The sequence below is a fragment of the Emydura macquarii genome, unplaced genomic scaffold (genome assembly GCF_026122565.2).
Source record: "Emydura macquarii macquarii isolate MOO-44397 ecotype Brisbane River unplaced genomic scaffold, CSIRO-AGI_Emac_v2 contig_1045, whole genome shotgun sequence".
In the NCBI taxonomy this organism is placed as follows: Eukaryota; Metazoa; Chordata; order Testudines; family Chelidae; genus Emydura; species Emydura macquarii.
This window is the reverse complement of record NW_027131182.1, coordinates 10182076-10198978: the sequence shown is the minus strand read 5'-3', so window position 1 is coordinate 10198978 and position 16903 is coordinate 10182076. Positions and strand designations below refer to the sequence as shown.

Genomic DNA, 16903 nt, shown 5'->3' with positions numbered 1-16903 from the left:
GTATTTCAGATGGGAGTCTGAACACAAAATTCTCTTTTACCTTCTATCTACCAACTCATACCAAGCAGTGTGACACACACACACACACACACAACATGTGCTACAGAGTTTGCATAATTAAACATTGTACAGTGTTTTAGTGCTTTTTTGTCTTCCCAGACTCAAGCAGAGAGTGCAGTGCTTGAAGCAGTTGTTATAATATACTGTATGCAATAAAGCATAGAAATCTTCTCCTGCCATAAGGGGGGAATCAAATCAAGAATAACAGAACTGTGCTCACTGCTATCTGAAATGACTTGTCATAGAAAATATGAAAAGTGACAACAATGAAGCTCTCTAAATTTGTCACAAAGGATTGGATTTAAGTACTCTAAAGTATATAAAACACAGGTTTCTTAGTCATATTCAACTGGGACCAGCACATTAGTAATCAATCAATAAATTCTCACTGTGGCTATTACAAGACTGAAAACAATATTCCACTTTCAGGTCTTCTACCTGAGACCTTTAGTTACAAGCTCTTTTTTTTATTATTATTACATTACTTACTGGCAATCAAGAGATGTCTTGGTGCCTAAATACTACAGTGAGGGACACCTATAAATGCTCAAGACAGACACATACACAAAAACACCTGGACTAGATAGGCAGAAAGTAGGGTTCTCTAAATAATCTGTAGTTTGCTTGTAAACTTCTAGAGGCCACAAGACAGCTGTTTATTTTCACTTTCACACGTGCAGGAAGTATGGACTGACTGATCATATGATGTCAGAGGTACTTAGGAAAAACTCAGCAGAGACTGGTGATTTAGGTTGCAGTGGCTGTAAGTGATAGGAAATTGAACAAACTTTAAGCTTGCAGGAGGTGATAGAAAAATTGAGGTGGCGGAGGTAACTGCAGATGGACGGAGTGCTCAGGACTGGTTGAGAATTAATAAAGGGTTGGGAGATGAAACCCAGACTTAGAGGTGGGCCCAGTGCCAAACCCTAAATTAAAAATCCCCTGAATGGTTGGGAAGGTTTGGAATCTGAACCCAGACACAAAGTGTGAGACTGGCACCTCTCTCTGTTGAGAGAATGATAGAATACCAAACGGGAGAGTGAGCAGTGTGGGATATGGTGGGGTGGCTGTGGTTAGTGGTGCTGAGGGTTCAGGGCTCTGTAGGGTGCAGGGTCATTGGGTGAGGAGTTTTGAAGGTGAGAGGTCTGAAGTTTGCTGGGTACTGCTGGAAGGGGATAACGATCAAGGCCACAAAGTCTTGGGAAAAACCTTTCCTTCCTCTTCCTCCTCTTCCCTCCCTCCTTAAATTTATTCAGGCTTCTGGGAAGTAGGTGAAGGAGAAAGAAGGAAAAAATCCCTCCCTCCCCTATAACTCACAGCACCCCATCTGCTCCAAATCCTACTTAAGCAGAGCTCCCGTGAAGCTGAATGGAAAAGTGCAGGACATCATGTCTAGTTTCCAAGATGGCTGAGTATTAGGTCAGATTTGTGTATTTATTATTTAGAGTGTAGCTCTAAATGCACTCAGCAGGGCATTTTAGTGGGATGTTAGTTCTTCCTCTGAAGCTTTCCGAGACTGACTTGTCAGTGCTGTGAAACATGTTAATTATGTGAGAATAAGATGCAATACCCACAATAGAAAAGAAAAAGAAGCAGGGCCCCAAAGAAGACAGCCTAGACCAGCTCAGTGCTTGATGGGGGCTTGAGAAAATGTTGTATTATTTATTAGTTTATTCACTATAGATACTCTACTACTTGTTTGTTAAGTTTAGAAATTGCAAAAGCTGTGTCAGAGCCACAGGTTACCCCATAATTGTCTGTTACAGGGTTTCTTGTACCGTCTTCTGAAGCATCCATCCATCCATCCTTCCATCCATCGATCTGTTTTATATTGCCATCCGTCACTGTAGTATCTGACCACTTTGAACGAAAGTAAATTGGCAACAACAAAGTCCCTAGTGGATTTCATGGCATTTCTAGCTCTTTCCCGTTTGGAGCTATAAAAGCTCTACTATGGATAAAGTTATATTGCGTGTGGTTGATTTGTTTGTTAGTCTGACAGGTGGAGGGTAGTGTTTGTTTGTAGGTGCTGGACTAAACTGATCATTGATCTGATCCAGTGTCACAATTCTTATATTCCACAAAGTTTGGATCCAGACCTGAATTCAGTGTTGTTTAGATAAGAGTTTTTATTCTGCCCAGTATAGAGATAGGTACAAGCCAGGAAGTTGAGATGTTGACCAAAATTTCTCCAAAGATCAGAGGCATTTGAATACAGGATTCTGGTTCAGGTCTCTCTAGCAGTTATCTTAATATTTTATATTTCTCTTCCCCCATTTTTCCTAGGTACAGGAACAAGAAACAAACACAGAAAGCTTTATGCAAAGATATAAGAAACAGTGTACGGACCCTGAAATAGATGGGAGTTTCATTTTCACAACTTCTCCAGAAAGGGACATTGCAACAATCAGCCTTCCAGAGTTAGAAATGATTAGCAGTGAAAATGGATTACAAACTGCACATGTGACTTTACAAAGCTGTATTGCTCACAATGTGCCCTATGATCAGAGAGAGAGTGATCAGCAACAACCATGCTGGGAACAAAGAGTTAATATTACAAGTAACAACAACTTTTTTTTAATCTTCTTCTGAAGCATCAGGGATGGCTATGGCTGGAGATGGGACATTGGCCAGGGAGGGTCAGGGAAGGCCAGCATCTCAGGTGCTTGGCTGGTTGGTTCTTGCTTACATACTCAGGGTCTAACTGATCATCATATGTGGGTTGGGAAGGAATTTTTCCCCAGGTCAGACTGGCAGTAACCTTGAGAGAGGAGTGACCTTCCTCTGCAACATGTTGGTGCAGGTCACTTGCCAGGATTATCTGGGTATATCTCATGTAATAATTTCCTTGCTATTGTGGGGGCCTCAAGCACTGGGGCACCTTGGTCCTTCCTATTCTCTGCCTGTGGCAGTTTCAGTGGGCTGTAATACTTTGGTTTCATTTCAGTTGTTGGGCTTAGTGTGTGGGTGCTGGGTGGTGTTAGTGGCCTGACATACAGGAGGTCGGACTAGATGATCTAGTCCAGTCTGGTCTTAAACTCTATGATTCTATGATGTATTAGCTTGTTTTCTACAGGATACTGATTCTATTACTAATAAGCAAGAGTTTTTATGTGCTGTTCTGACTCCTACAGACCTAGGTGATGGGCAAAGGGACAGAGGAAAAACATGTGGTGCTCATGAGAATAGTGATACAGATACCTTCTCTGATGAACCATGTAATGAATATCTGCCCAAAGCAAACTGCTATGCAATTATGGGATCTGTGGAACCTCAATGTGGATACTCTGATTCATCTTCAGCACATGACAAGCTACTGAAACTTCTTTATGAAGAAGATTCAGACGATCACCTCACATGTGGAAATAGGGAGCTTGAGAGATTAGAAATCAGTCCTGCAGTTGTCAAAGCCACAGTACTGAACATTATAGGAGAGACCTGTACTGAACATCCTGTCTCAGAAAATATAACAGAAGATAATGAACCTATCACAGCACTGGCAACTGGACTACGAATAGAAATGGAGGGTTGCAGTGAGTCCGATAGCCTACTAAAAACAGATGAAGCATGTAGTGGTACATCCATAAGAAACACTTCTCTCAGACAGACTGTAAAAACAGATGGTATGTGTCTGTGTTCTAGTACTGGAAATAAAATAGAAGAACCATCCACTCATATTTTAACAAATGATATCTTAAATCCCGAAGAGTGGTTGGAGCAGAAGTCAAACAAAACATTAACTAATGATAATGGATCTATTCAAATGACTGATACCCAAGAAAGAAAGCTTGTTTCTAGTAATTCTTTCCAATCTCATGATGTAGAATTTCCTCCCAGAATCACAAATGCTCAAAATAGTCATTTAGAACAAGACCAAGAACACCAAACTTACATACCGGACAGTTATATTGGTCAATTACCTCAGACAGAACAGAATATACATTTTATAAATGATCCTATAATTGAATGTATAGATGGACTATCTACTAAAGACTCTCATGTTATACAGAGCTACCCAGGAATAAAAGATTGTGTTTATCTGTCTGATCTTGTACAAAAAGAGGATTTATCCAGTAATTCCTCTTATGAAAATATCAATCAATTTACAGGTGAAAAGTACTCTTCTGTTAAAGAAGTCAATAAAAGTTCTGAAGAGAATTTTCAGGGAAAAGGAAATGAGTCAGACCTGAATTCACAAAATGACAATAATTGTAGCACTTACCATCTTTCAAGGGATAATGACAGTAAAGATTTCCAAGGTGCTTCTGATGCCCAAGACTGCAGTTACATAATACAGCTACATAATTTAATTAGGATACCTGAAACTGTAATGTCTGAGGACAGACTGAAAAATGCAGATCAAGACAAAAATAGGACAGAGACAGGTGTACAGCAGGTGTTCAAGCCATTGTCTGAGGAGCAGTTTTTAACTGAAATTTTGTTAGAAGAACCCAGAGATGAAGAAAACAAAATGGGTAGAGAAAAGAGAAATCTTGAAATAGATGATGTACAAAATGGTGCAAGTTTAGGTGTCCCAGGTATGGACTGTATTTCAGAAATTCAGCCTTCAGATTCTCATCACAGAGCATCAGAAGGAAATGCAATTATTCTTGACCATGGTTGCAAGATTGGGAGAAAGTTAAAAATGGACTCTTCAGAAGTTTCCTCTTATGAATCTGGGACTGTAGCACCAGTCAGCATCTTTCAACCTACAACAAATGTTGGGAATGAATATAATAGTACTGCAAGTCAAGACCGTAAAGATGTTGGTGACAAGGTGGATAGTTCCATCCCTTGTACCCTACATATGAACTTACAAGAAACTTTATCTGTCTCTGTAGAACGTGTGAGCCAAACAGAAGGATCTGCTATCAACACACTGGTAAAGGGATACTCCAATGTAGAAAGCCTAGTGCAGTCTGAATCCACACAAGTGGTAGTTAAGGAGAATGAAAATTCGAACAAATTGAAAACTACACCTGAACTATTGCAGAATCGATGCAATGGAACAGCTGAAGAAAACAATGATGAAACAATCTTGTGTGAAAAGAAAACAGAACAAATTCAAGAAGCCATTGAATATAGTCTAGATGAAGGTGAAGTGGAGCCTTATATGCGTGCTTTGATTACTTTTGAGGAAGAGGAACATATTAAAAATTATAGTACTGGACAGTCCAATCCACCCCTGACTCCTTCCAATCAGCATATTGGAGCATCCAGTAATACATATGGGAATGGAAATACAGTTAACTCTACTGAATATAATAAAACCAGACAATTCACAGCTGGTGGGAGTCAAAACGTAATTTCATCGGACTGTGTAACAGGGGTTTTAGTTAGCCTCCCAACACATGCCTCAGAGAACAGCCAACATTTTCAGGAAGAGCTGGCACAGAGCAAATCTCATCAGTGCTCTTTAGCATTGACCACAGCTGATCCATTCATACTAAGAGAAGAAAGGACAAAAACTCAAGAGGGGTCAAAAACCTGCAAGCCCTTACTTGTTGGACCTGAGGATGTTAAGTGTAAACAAGAAACAGCAAAAAGTGGACATTTGGCTGATGGGGATAAGAAGAAAATGTCGTCAAAGGTGCTGTCTAAGAAACCTCGACTAGGACCAAAGGAAAACGTCAGCAAGAACTCCAGTTGCATTAAAAAGGCTCTGAAAGCCAATGCAGGCATAATTCACAGGGAAGAGAGGAAAGAGCAAAGAAAACTACCTGCTAAAAAGGACAGCAAAGGTAGGAGGGAGCTGTCTCTCTATTGTTGATTTCTTTTCCTTTCACATCCCTCAGACCACAGTATGAATTTCAAAGAGATTTCCAATATACCACAAGACTTCAGCTACACTAAATCAACTAGAGATGTCATGCATTAATTTATGAAAATTTCCATTCTCTGAAGTAATAACCACTGCTATCCCATGCTGCAGATCTGTTCCATCCCTGGCTCCCCTTAGTTGACACATGTAACATATTTTATTAATTTTTTTAATGTATTTTATAAAGTAGTTTCCTCTGTCCAAGTCAAGGTTCAGGAATATATAGTACATTAGGATTAATCCAGCAGAATCTGTGCAATATAATAGCAAACACAGTAGCATCATGTTATTCTATTCCTGCAGTGAGTTGCTTTCACAACTGTGCCACCGTCTTGTGGCTCCCCCCCAATGTAATTACGCTGTGTTGGGAACCTAAATGTTTATATTGCTGGTAAACGATTACTATTATTTATGTAATGCTGTGAAAATGCATAACACTTTGCAGAAATGTAAAATAACAAAAGATCCAATTCTGCTCTTGCTTACACCAGTATAACTCCTGGGTGACTCTGCTTAAATCAATGAAGTTTAGCTGGCATTAAACCGGTCTAAATAAAATGATAATCAAGCCCGCAGTTTCTGTCCCAAAATGCTTACAGTCTGGAAAGACAAAACAAAAAGAGGCAGCAGCATAACAGCAACACAATTAAGCATTTATGGTTGATATAACGTTTGGCTCAGTCCAAGCTTTTCTTTTAATTTTTTTAAAATTACATTTCACATTCATGTTGTAACACGATATAAATTTAAATCATTAATAGGTGAGGAATGAGAGCAGGGTGGAGAGTGCCGGGAAGGAGGCTAACAAGCTGTGCAATGACTCTAAGCAAGCTAACAGTCTGTTCAAAGGCTCAACAACTAAGGCTTAGGTCAACCTAGCTACATTGCTCAGGACTGTGACAAATGTCAAAGCCTGTGTGATGTAGCTAGGTTGACTTACCCCTCACTGTAGACACAGCTAGATTGATGGAGGAATTCTTCTGTCAACCTAGTTACTGCCTCTCGGAGAGGTGGATTACCTGTACTGATGGAAAAGCCCCTTCCATAGATGTAGGAAGCAACTACACAGCAGTGCTACAGTGGCACAACTGCAGTGATGTAGCCATGCCACTGTAGTGTAGACATATCCTAAGCACAGCAGCAGTAGAGCTGGATCTCTGCCTTTGCCAATCATTTATTTAATCAAATGCATTCCTGTGTTCATAGGTGGGGCCCTATGAAATTCACAGCTGTGAAAAATGTATCACAGACCGTGAAATCTGATCTCCCCCATGAAATCTGGCTATTGTAGAGGAGACCAGCTTTCACAGAGCTGTGCAGCTGGCAATTAGCCAGGAGCGCAGCTCTGAAGACAGCGCCGCCACCAACAGCAGTGCAGAAATCAGGCTGGCAAGGTCTGGTTAAGGCTGGGACGTAGGAGTTCTGTTTCTAGCTCTGTCACACACTTCTTACATGAACTTAGGCATGCTTCAGTAAGGTACTTCAAGTATGTGCCTAACTTTACGTTTCTGAGTATTCTCATTGGCCAAGTTTTAAGCTGTTAGTGATTTTGGGTGGCTCAGTTTTGAACACCCAACTTGAAGCACCTTAGGGGAGCCTGATTTTCAATTTACTATCTTTCCTCTCACACATCATCAATAGCAATAAAGATTCTGCTCACTAACTAAAGGAGTTTAGGCAAAATCAGTGCTACTTGGGTAACCACATTAGGCTCACATTATTACACCTCAATGTGCAGCTTTATTACAGATTAACTGACTGGCCCTTTAATATGGAGAAGGTATGTTAAATAAGAACCTGCTATCACTTTAAAAAAAAATGTATTAAGGCAAAGTTACAATAAAATTTTAACATACTACAGTGTACATTACTTACTACTTATTCAGGATCAGGTAAATATTCAAAATCTTTGACTTTGAAAATACAATGGCTAAAGATTCTGGCTTGCTGACTGGGAAGCCCTCCTTCTGAGTATGCTAGAAAGCGTGATCCAATTTCTAAATACCTATGATCTTTTTGGCACTTCTCTAGTCTATGTACTTGATGGGAAAGCTTTTCCATTACATATTTTACTATACCACAATTCCACAGGAAGGATTATGCATTTCCAATAATGCACAATAAGAAGTCTAGCTGATAACAATAAAGAAGAAATTAATTTGTCCTTCTGTCTAAAATGTATTAAGTAAGCAGGTCAGGGAATATCTAAGAAGCAGGCATTTTGTCATAAGATGAATCTCTTTAATAATTTCATCCTAAACCATCTAATTCCTGGACACAACCATCACAAGGGCAAGTATATTCCCTTCCCACACAACACTGCCAACAAAGTACCTCCCTAGTAGCAAAAATAGGACGGAACTTAACTGGAGTCAAATGCTATATACAGTAATTTATAACAATTTTCTTTAGGAGCTACACAAATTGTAGATGTATATCCCCTTTCCCACTCATCCAGAACAATTTCTTTGTCCAAATCCCTCTCCCATCTTTTCATCTGGGTTGTTTTCTTATCAATGTTCTTTTCTGTCAAAATTGTATGTATTTTAGAAATTAACCATTTTGTTCCTGCTTGCTCCTGCATCCACTCCTCAAATGCGGTTAAAGGTCTAGATAGGGCCACTTCATATTCAGATTTCACAGCAAAATCTTTGACTTGTAAATATTGAAAATACAGGATCTTTACAGTATTTACATTATTACAAAACTCTTGGTATGATTTCAAATCAGGACCCAGGAACAGCTATCTGAATTGAGTAATCTCAGCTCTTACCAACAATGAACAGTTACTTTGATATTTCCTAGAGATGTTTTCCTCATTATTGATGAAAGTAGCTAAGGGAGAGGGCCTCGGCAACAGAAATTTAGAAAATATGTCCAAAGCTCAAAAGATGGTCTGGATGAATGAGTGATATTTTATTTTTGGTGACCTACATTCTTTTTTAATCCAACCATTATGAATAGCTACATTTGTGCTCTAGTCTTGTTCTCATTTTACCCAGTGTTTGGGTGTTCTATTGTTAACCCAACAGATCGCATTTCTTTATTGTGATACATAATAAGCCAAATTAGGGAAAGCTAGTCCATGCCATTTTGTATGCTTATATAGAATGTTAGAACTCATTCTTTGTCTTTTATGTTTCCATATAAATTTTAATAGTGCATCCTGACATGTTTTTAATTCATTTCAGGGATACCAACAGGAATGCATTGAAACAAAAATAGTAATTTTGGGAGGACATTCATTTTTACCAAAGCTACCCTTCGTAGCCAAGAAATTTCGTATTTGTTCCATTCCTCCAACTCTTTTATTATTTTATTCCACATTGGAGGGTAATTTGCCTTAATATTTGTTCCTAAATATTTTAGTTTCTTTTACCCATTTAAATTTATGTAGCTGACATTTTGAGGTCCCTTTAAAACGGCAAAGAAGTGGTATTATTTTGTGATTCTAAACTGTGGATATTTCATTTCAAGCCCCCAAATTACTGAAGAAAATCCATGCTGAGCAGTTCCCTGATTATTCTGGAAATATTAAATTATGCTGTCAGTTTGGGGAAATTCATGAAGACTCCACCATTACATGGACTAAAGATTCAGAGTTACTAGCTCAAGTGCACAGAAGGTAAGGAGTGATCCTAACTGGCACTTTCTGAAATATTTTATGGTTATCTTTTGGGGAAAAAAATTAAATATTCTAATGATAAACTCATGGTGAGCGAACTGAAGTGATACGATTTGCACAATATATGGACTAAAACAAAATAGTCAGAGTTTGCAGAGTGTATTAATGTCAGACATTGTTTCCCTCCTTCAAGATAGTTCTGGTCTGCTTGCTTTAGATGTTTCATATTTGTTCCCATCAACTGTCGATTACTGTACATTGTGTACAAGACTCTGCTAAGGTGAAATTCCAGCAGCTGGGCCAAATGATATACACAGGTCTGACTAAGATATGAGAAACAGTGAGATAAAAATCTCGGAGGCCAAATGAAAGCAGCTAATAGGCAGTGAGCAGCTTCTTTGAGGAACAGGAGAGATCACATCTTTTGAACTTTAAATTCTGTTTTAAATGGCCCTTCAAACGAATTGGACTGAGGACAGGAGTTGAGTATGAGCCAAAATTATCTCACTCAACCCCAGTCAATTAAATTATATCATGGGTGGCTGCACAGCAGTGTAGTGAGAAGAGTAGAAAATGAAATTTTTATCTATCCAGGAGAGTTAGGCGCCTACACTCTATTGAAAATCACACTTAGCATGTGTAGGCACCTAAATACCTTTACAGTTCTGGCCATCAGGTTCTTAAGTGCCCAGTGACTTTCAGTGAGACTTGGGCTCCTTAGTACTTACATGGCTTTTGAAAATGAAACTTAGGAGCCTAAGTCACATGGGCACTTTTGGAATTTTTACTCCATCTTCCCGTCCATCCCTGCATCCCTTTCATTGTGCTCAACATATCCATCTTTCCGGTCTGTCGGGGCACATCTAACACTGCAATAAAAGACCCACGGTGCGGCCGCAGCTGGCCCAGGCCAGGCTTGAGTGGCACAGGCTGCGGAGCTGTAAAATTGCAGTGTAGACATTCATGCTCAGGCTGAAGCTCAGGTTCTGAGACCTTCTCCTTCGCTGGGTCTCAGGGCCCGGGCTCCAGCCTGAGCCCAAACATCTACAGTGCAGTATTATAGCCCTGCAGCCCAAGCCCCACGAGCACGAGTCAGCTGACCCAGCCTCTGAGACTTGGTGCGACAGGTTTTTTTTAATTGTGGTGTAGATGTATCCACAGAATCACAGAAATGTAGGGCTGGAAGAGACCTCAAGAGATCATCTAGCCCAGCCCCTGCACTGAGGCAGGACCAAGTAAATCTAAAACTTGTACCCTAGTCTTGTCCCCAGATAGACAGTATGTTCTTCAGTTTATGGACTGTCATAGACCAGTGGTTCTCAACCAAGGGTATGCGTACCCCTGGAGGTACTCAGAGGTCTTCCAGGGGGTACTCAACTCATCTAGATCAGTGTTTCTCAACCTGGGGGTTGCAGTCCCCAGGGATGGGTCATGGGATAGGTTTAGGGGGATTGCAAGTGCAAGGCCAGTATTAGTTGGTGGCAAGCAGGGCAATTGCCTGGGGCCCCATGCCATAGAGAGCGCCACAAAGCTAAATTACGTGCTTCAGCCCCACCTCTGAGCCTGGGGCTTGGGCTTCAGACAAGGCTCGCAAGTGCAAAATGGGCTCAAGTACAGCACTGAAACGTAAGTACAATATTTATATTGCAATCTATTTATTTTATAATGATGTGGTAAAAATGAGAAAGGAAGCAATTGTTCAGTAGTAGCATGCTGTGACACTTTTGTATTTTTATGTCTGGTTTTGTAAGCAAGTAGTTTTTAAGTGAGGTGAAACTTGGGATACAAATCAGACTCCTGAAAGGGGTACAGTAATCTGGAAAGGTTGAGAGCCACTCTCATATACTATACACTAATACAACACCCAGTACAATGGGGCCCTGATCTTGACAGGCCATCTCTGGGCACTACTATAATGCAAATAGTAAATAATAAATGTTAAGAGATAGGTATTTGAGCTTGTGGTTTATGCCATCTTGAATGTCACCATTCTTGGAAAGCAGCCCTTCCAAAATAGCATTACAGCACTATGGAACGGTGATCCAAGGGTGGCATAAAAATGGGGTTAGCATAGCTGAAGACATGTACTAGTAGAGTAACTGAGCAGGTTTCCAACACTCACCAAATCACGTCAGATGTGCCATTCTTAGCTCCTCCTTTGGAAATGATGGTGCGGAGTGGCAAATATAGAATACGAATGAAGAGGAAGAGGGGAGAACAGCTGGACAACTTATTACTAGTCCTAAACAAGAGCAGAATTAAGTAGAGACTGGATGCCGCAGGTGGCTAGCTAGGGTGCTCCATTTTAACAGCAAGGAGTGTATGGACACTGAGAGGAGCTGCAGTGCAGGCAACAATTGAGAGGTCTATTCCTAAAGCCAGAAAATACATTTCCTACCTTAGAAAAGGGCAGAAGAAAATTTGGGTGGGCAAAAAAAGGAGAGGTGGAGGAGTCAGGAGAAAGAGAGAGAGAAGGATCCAAGGGAAAGGAGAGATGATATGTGATTAGGGAAAAGGAAAAAGATCTGGGTGACCGAGGGAAAAGAGAGGGGGAATCTATATTGTTTATTCAGGGAGGGAAGAGGAAACTAAAGATTATTATTGACCTAACGCCCCAATTCAGCAGAACATTTACACACATTCTTAACTCCAATGGAAGTCAACTCCGTAAGTGCTTACACACATTGCTGAGTAGGGCTGATCTGAAGCATATGCTTAAAGTTAAGCGTATGCTCAAAGATAAAATGTAAGGCGCCAATACACCAGGCTTAGTCTCACACACAGAGCCAAAGTCAGCCCTGATATCAGCAAGCACAACTCGCATTGCTCTCCTTCATGTCAAAAAAGTGGTCCATATCAATATCCAATACCTATACATGTTTCTTTAGAAGGATACTTTATATTTTCATGCAGAGCTGTTCTGAATATCCAAATGATCAACAGTATTTGTTTCTTAGTGTACAGAAAAATGTACTTTATAGCTATGTTGAGAGACAACAGAAAACACTCCGTCTTATGACTGTTCGTGCCATGTCCCTCAATACACACACCCTGCTGTGGCAAGTTTAACTGTGAAACCAATATGAATATTAGAAACTGACATGAATTTCTAATATTGTAATATAATCAGGTCTTGTGTAGGTTTGGTTAAGGTATTATTTTCTCTCAGGATATGATGAAAAATATCACCTGGGCAATCCAAAACAGGCTGAATGCTTCCAAGTGGGGTTTGAAACAACATATCCAACAAATTCACCTCTCCGCTGAATCACACTCTTTGCAGCATCACTTAGTCCAAAAAAATTGTGTGGCTTTAAGTTAGAAAAATGTTTTAAAATCCTAAACTGCAAATGTTCACAACTTCTATTCCAGTACAGGGGATGATTCTCCAGTGTCTTTGGCAATAGTTCAAACTAGTATAAAAGACCAGGGATTGTATTATTGCTGCTTGAAGAATATTTATGGAAAGGTGACTGCTGAATTTAATCTGACCTCTGAAGGTAAATCCCAGTATACTGGCTTTTAAATTATAAGAACAATGATACATGCCATTTGCACTCTTTGTCACTACAGTGCCTCTTTCCTTTTGTTCCCTTTCAGTATTGAAACATCTTTCGAGTTATGAGAATATTGAAGGTAAATATATGCATTGTTTGTTTCAAATACCTATCCTTTCTAACTGGCACACTTTAGTCAATAAAATATAAATAAAAATCAACAATAAATTCATAAGTATAGAGACCAGGTTTGTTAGTTCTTTGCATTGGTCTGGTGATGCAAAGCAGCTGTATAATGATAATCAGACAGTTAAACCAACTGACAGCTGCTTTGAATCATCAGAGCGATGCAAAGTGGCCAGATTGTTCCAGTAAATCTTGCCCAACATATTTTATTTATCTTAATGTGAAAATAAATGTGGTGCAAAGTTGCCATTTTAATGATGGTCCCAGAGATGAACTTATGTAATGAATTTTCAAACAAGACGATCCAAGAGCCATTAACAAAAATGTACATATTTACATGCACAATTGCAGTGATTGCATATGCAAATCAGATTGCACAGGCAAATGGTAATGGAAAGTGCATGAACAGCTATGTTCATGTCAAATCACCCAAGTTGTAAATACAATCATGATTCTTACAGTTCTCCTTCCCTTGTTCAGGGGAAGAAACTGTTGTGAGTGATGTGGGCTGTTCTAGAATTAGGAACAGTATCATTATTGGCAACACATCTTTTCAGTGAGGAAGTTATGTCTTTTAAGTCATGTGAAATCAGTGATTCTGCAAAAGCTTCCACTCATCTCTTGCATCCCAAAACACCTTCATATACACACACAAGTCAAGGTTTTAATAGATGCAGTAGGAGTAGACACATTTTAGCAAGCACACCCTTTGCAGCCAGCTCTGAAAATGTGACCCTTTCTGTCTATGTGCTTAAGATGAGCTTATGCTTTCAGCGAAAGCTACGTTGTAAGGGAAAAAATATTTTTAAAAATACAAAGCTGATTTGAGATACTGACACTCAGATTTATAATATTATAGAAACATAGGGCTGGAAGGGACCTTGAGAGGTTACCAAGTACAGCCTCCTGGCTGAAGCAGGACCAGGTAAACCTAGACCATCCCTGACAGATGTTCATCTAACCTGTTCTTAAAAACCTCCAACGATGGAGATCCCATAACCTCCCTGGGAAGCCTATTCCAGAGCTCAACTCCCCTTATAGTTAGAAAGTTTTTCCTAATATCTAACCTAAATCTCTCTTGCTGCAGATGAACCTCATTACTTCCTGTCCTACCTTCAGTGGACAAGGAAAACAATTGCTCCCCATCCTCTTTCTAAAAACTTTTAACATATTTGAGGACTGTTATCAGGTCCCCCCTCAGACTTTTTTCCCCAAGACTAAACATGCCCTGTTTTTTCAACTTTCCTCACAGCTCAGGCTTTCTAAATCTTTGATCATTTTTGTTGCTGTCCCCTGGGTTCCCTCCAATTTGTCCTTTCTTTCCTAAAGTGTGGTACCCAAAACTGGACACAGTACTCAACTAAGGCCTCATCAGTTCCAAGTAGAGTGAGACAATTACCTGCCACGTAAGACATGGGATTACATACAGCACTCCTGTTAATACATCTCAGAATGTTATTAGCCTTTTTAAAAGCTGCATCACATTGTTGACTCATGTTAAATTTATGATCCACTATAAGCCCCAGATCCTTTTCAGCAGTTCTACCACCTCGCCAATTATTCCCCATTTTGTATTTGTATTTGTGCTTTTGATTTTTCCTTCCTAAGTGAAGTCCTTTGCACTTGTCTTTATTCATAGAATCATAGAAAATTAGGGCTGGAAGGGACCTCAGGAGGTCATTTAGTCCAACCCCCTGCTCAAAGCAGGACCAACCCCAGCTAAATCATTCCACCCAGGGCTTTGTCAAGCCGCATCTTAAAAACCTCTAAGGATGGAGATTCCACCACCTCCTTAGGTAACCCATTCCAATGCTTCACCACCCTCCTAGTGGAAAACTTTTTCCTAATATCCAACTTAGACCTCCCCCACTGCAACTTGAGACCGTTATTCCTAGTTTTGTCATCTGCCACCACTGAGAACAGCCTAGCTCCATCCTCCCTGGAACCCCCTTTCAGGAAGTTAAAGGCTGCTACTAAATGCCCCCTCATTCTTCTCTTCTGCAGACTAAACAAGCCTCAGCCACTCTTCATAAGTCATGTGATCCAGCTCCCAATCATTGTTGTTGTCCTCCACTGGACTCTCTCCAATTTGTCCACATCCTTTCTGTAATGGGGGGCCTAAAACTGGACACAGTACTCCAGATGTGGCCTCACCAGTGCTGAATAGATAGGAATAATCACTTTCCTCAATCTGCTGGCAATGCTCCTACTAATGCAGCCCAATATGTTGTTAGCCTTCTTGGCAATAAGGGCACACTGTTAACTCATATCCAGCTTCTTGTCCACTGTAACCCCCAGGTCCTTTTCTGCAGAACTGCTGCCTAGCCAGTCAGTCCCCAGTCTGTAGCAATGCATGGGATTCTTCTGTCCTAAGTGCAGGACGGAAGAATCCCATGCATTGGATTCTTCCATCCTAAGTGGCTTGACAAAACCCTGGCTAGGATGGTTTAGTTGGGGTTGGTCCTGCTTTGAGAAGTGGATTGGACTAGATGACCTCCTGAGGTCCCTTCCAACCCTAATCTTCAATGATTCTATGATTCTAAGTGCAGGGCAGAAGAATCCCAAGATGATATTAAATATCATCTTGTTGATTTCAGACCAAATTCTCCCATTTGTTTTTTGAATTCTAATTTTTTTCCTCCCAAGTGCTAGCAACCCCTTTCAGCTTGATGTCATCTGCAAATTTTATGAGTTTACTCTCTTCTCCATTATCCAAGTCATTAATGAAAATATTGAATAGTACCAAACCCAGGACAGACCCCTGTAGGACCCCACTAGATATATCCTCCCAGTTTGACAGCGAACCATTAAGCACTGCTCTTGAGTACGGTCTTTCAACCAGTTGTTGCTTAGATGAAATGACTATATTTCCCTAATTTGCTTATAAGAATGTTATGTGAGACTATTCCAAAACCTTACCAAAATCATGATATATCATGTCTACAGCTTCTCACTATCCACTAGACCAGTAATCTTAGGCCAGTAATTTTGGATGATTACCTAATCATACAGCAAAATCAACATAATACATATTGCAATACAGATTGAAAAGGTCATGCATCTTGATTTTCAAAAACTCTGATTAACAGTGATGGTTTTTTTGATCTCATAGGTGCATACTCTAATCCAACATGCACAATGCATCTCACATATCTTGGTGAATGCACTTATCAATAAAATTCAGGTCTGGAGTTTAAACATACCAATATTCAGGAGCTTCTGAGCAGAGAATTTAGCCCATTTGGCCCATTTTATAGCTAGGGGCCAGTTACAACAGTAAAATTTGGATTTGGATTTTGAATTTTTCCAAACTTCAGAGGTGTTCAGCTCCAGAGTTGTGGCTTGGGTGCTAATAGTTGTGTATCTGTAGGTCTGACAGTGTTTCAGGGTGCAGCCCAATACACAACAATCATCAGAGATTAGATTAGTTTTGACCCTGAATCCTCTTTCATTATGCCATTAATGCATGATAAACCAACTTCTCCTCTTGCACCAGAAATGCCTTCAGACCTTACAGATCAGTCATCAGTGCAATATTTCTTTGACAATTCTTTCCCATTGTGTGTTACACCTTGCTGTCCCAATAAAGGCAAAATTCCCCTTAAAGCTAATGGGAGTTTGCAGAATTGTGCCTTTTATGGAATTCCTGTAGTACAAAACAGATTGAGTTAAATGGACAGATACTTTTGATACATTTAGTGTACTGTCACTTCA

The 16903-nt window shown here is 40.0% G+C and overlaps 1 protein-coding gene across 3 annotated transcripts in view; it reads left to right on the top strand.

Moving 5' to 3' along the window:
• Window positions 1–16903, top strand: part of ALPK2 (alpha kinase 2) — a 55284-nt gene that overhangs the window by 20365 nt on the left and 18016 nt on the right. For all 3 annotated transcript variants that reach the window (XM_067545464.1, XM_067545463.1, XM_067545462.1), the window contains exons 2-6: window positions 2347–2620; window positions 3195–5801; window positions 9359–9506; window positions 12879–13006; window positions 13107–13142. In XM_067545464.1, coding sequence (XP_067401565.1) covers window positions 2347–2620; window positions 3195–5801; window positions 9359–9506; window positions 12879–13006; window positions 13107–13142 — 3193 coding nt within the window. The remainder of the gene's footprint in view (window positions 1–2346; window positions 2621–3194; window positions 5802–9358; window positions 9507–12878; window positions 13007–13106; window positions 13143–16903) is intronic.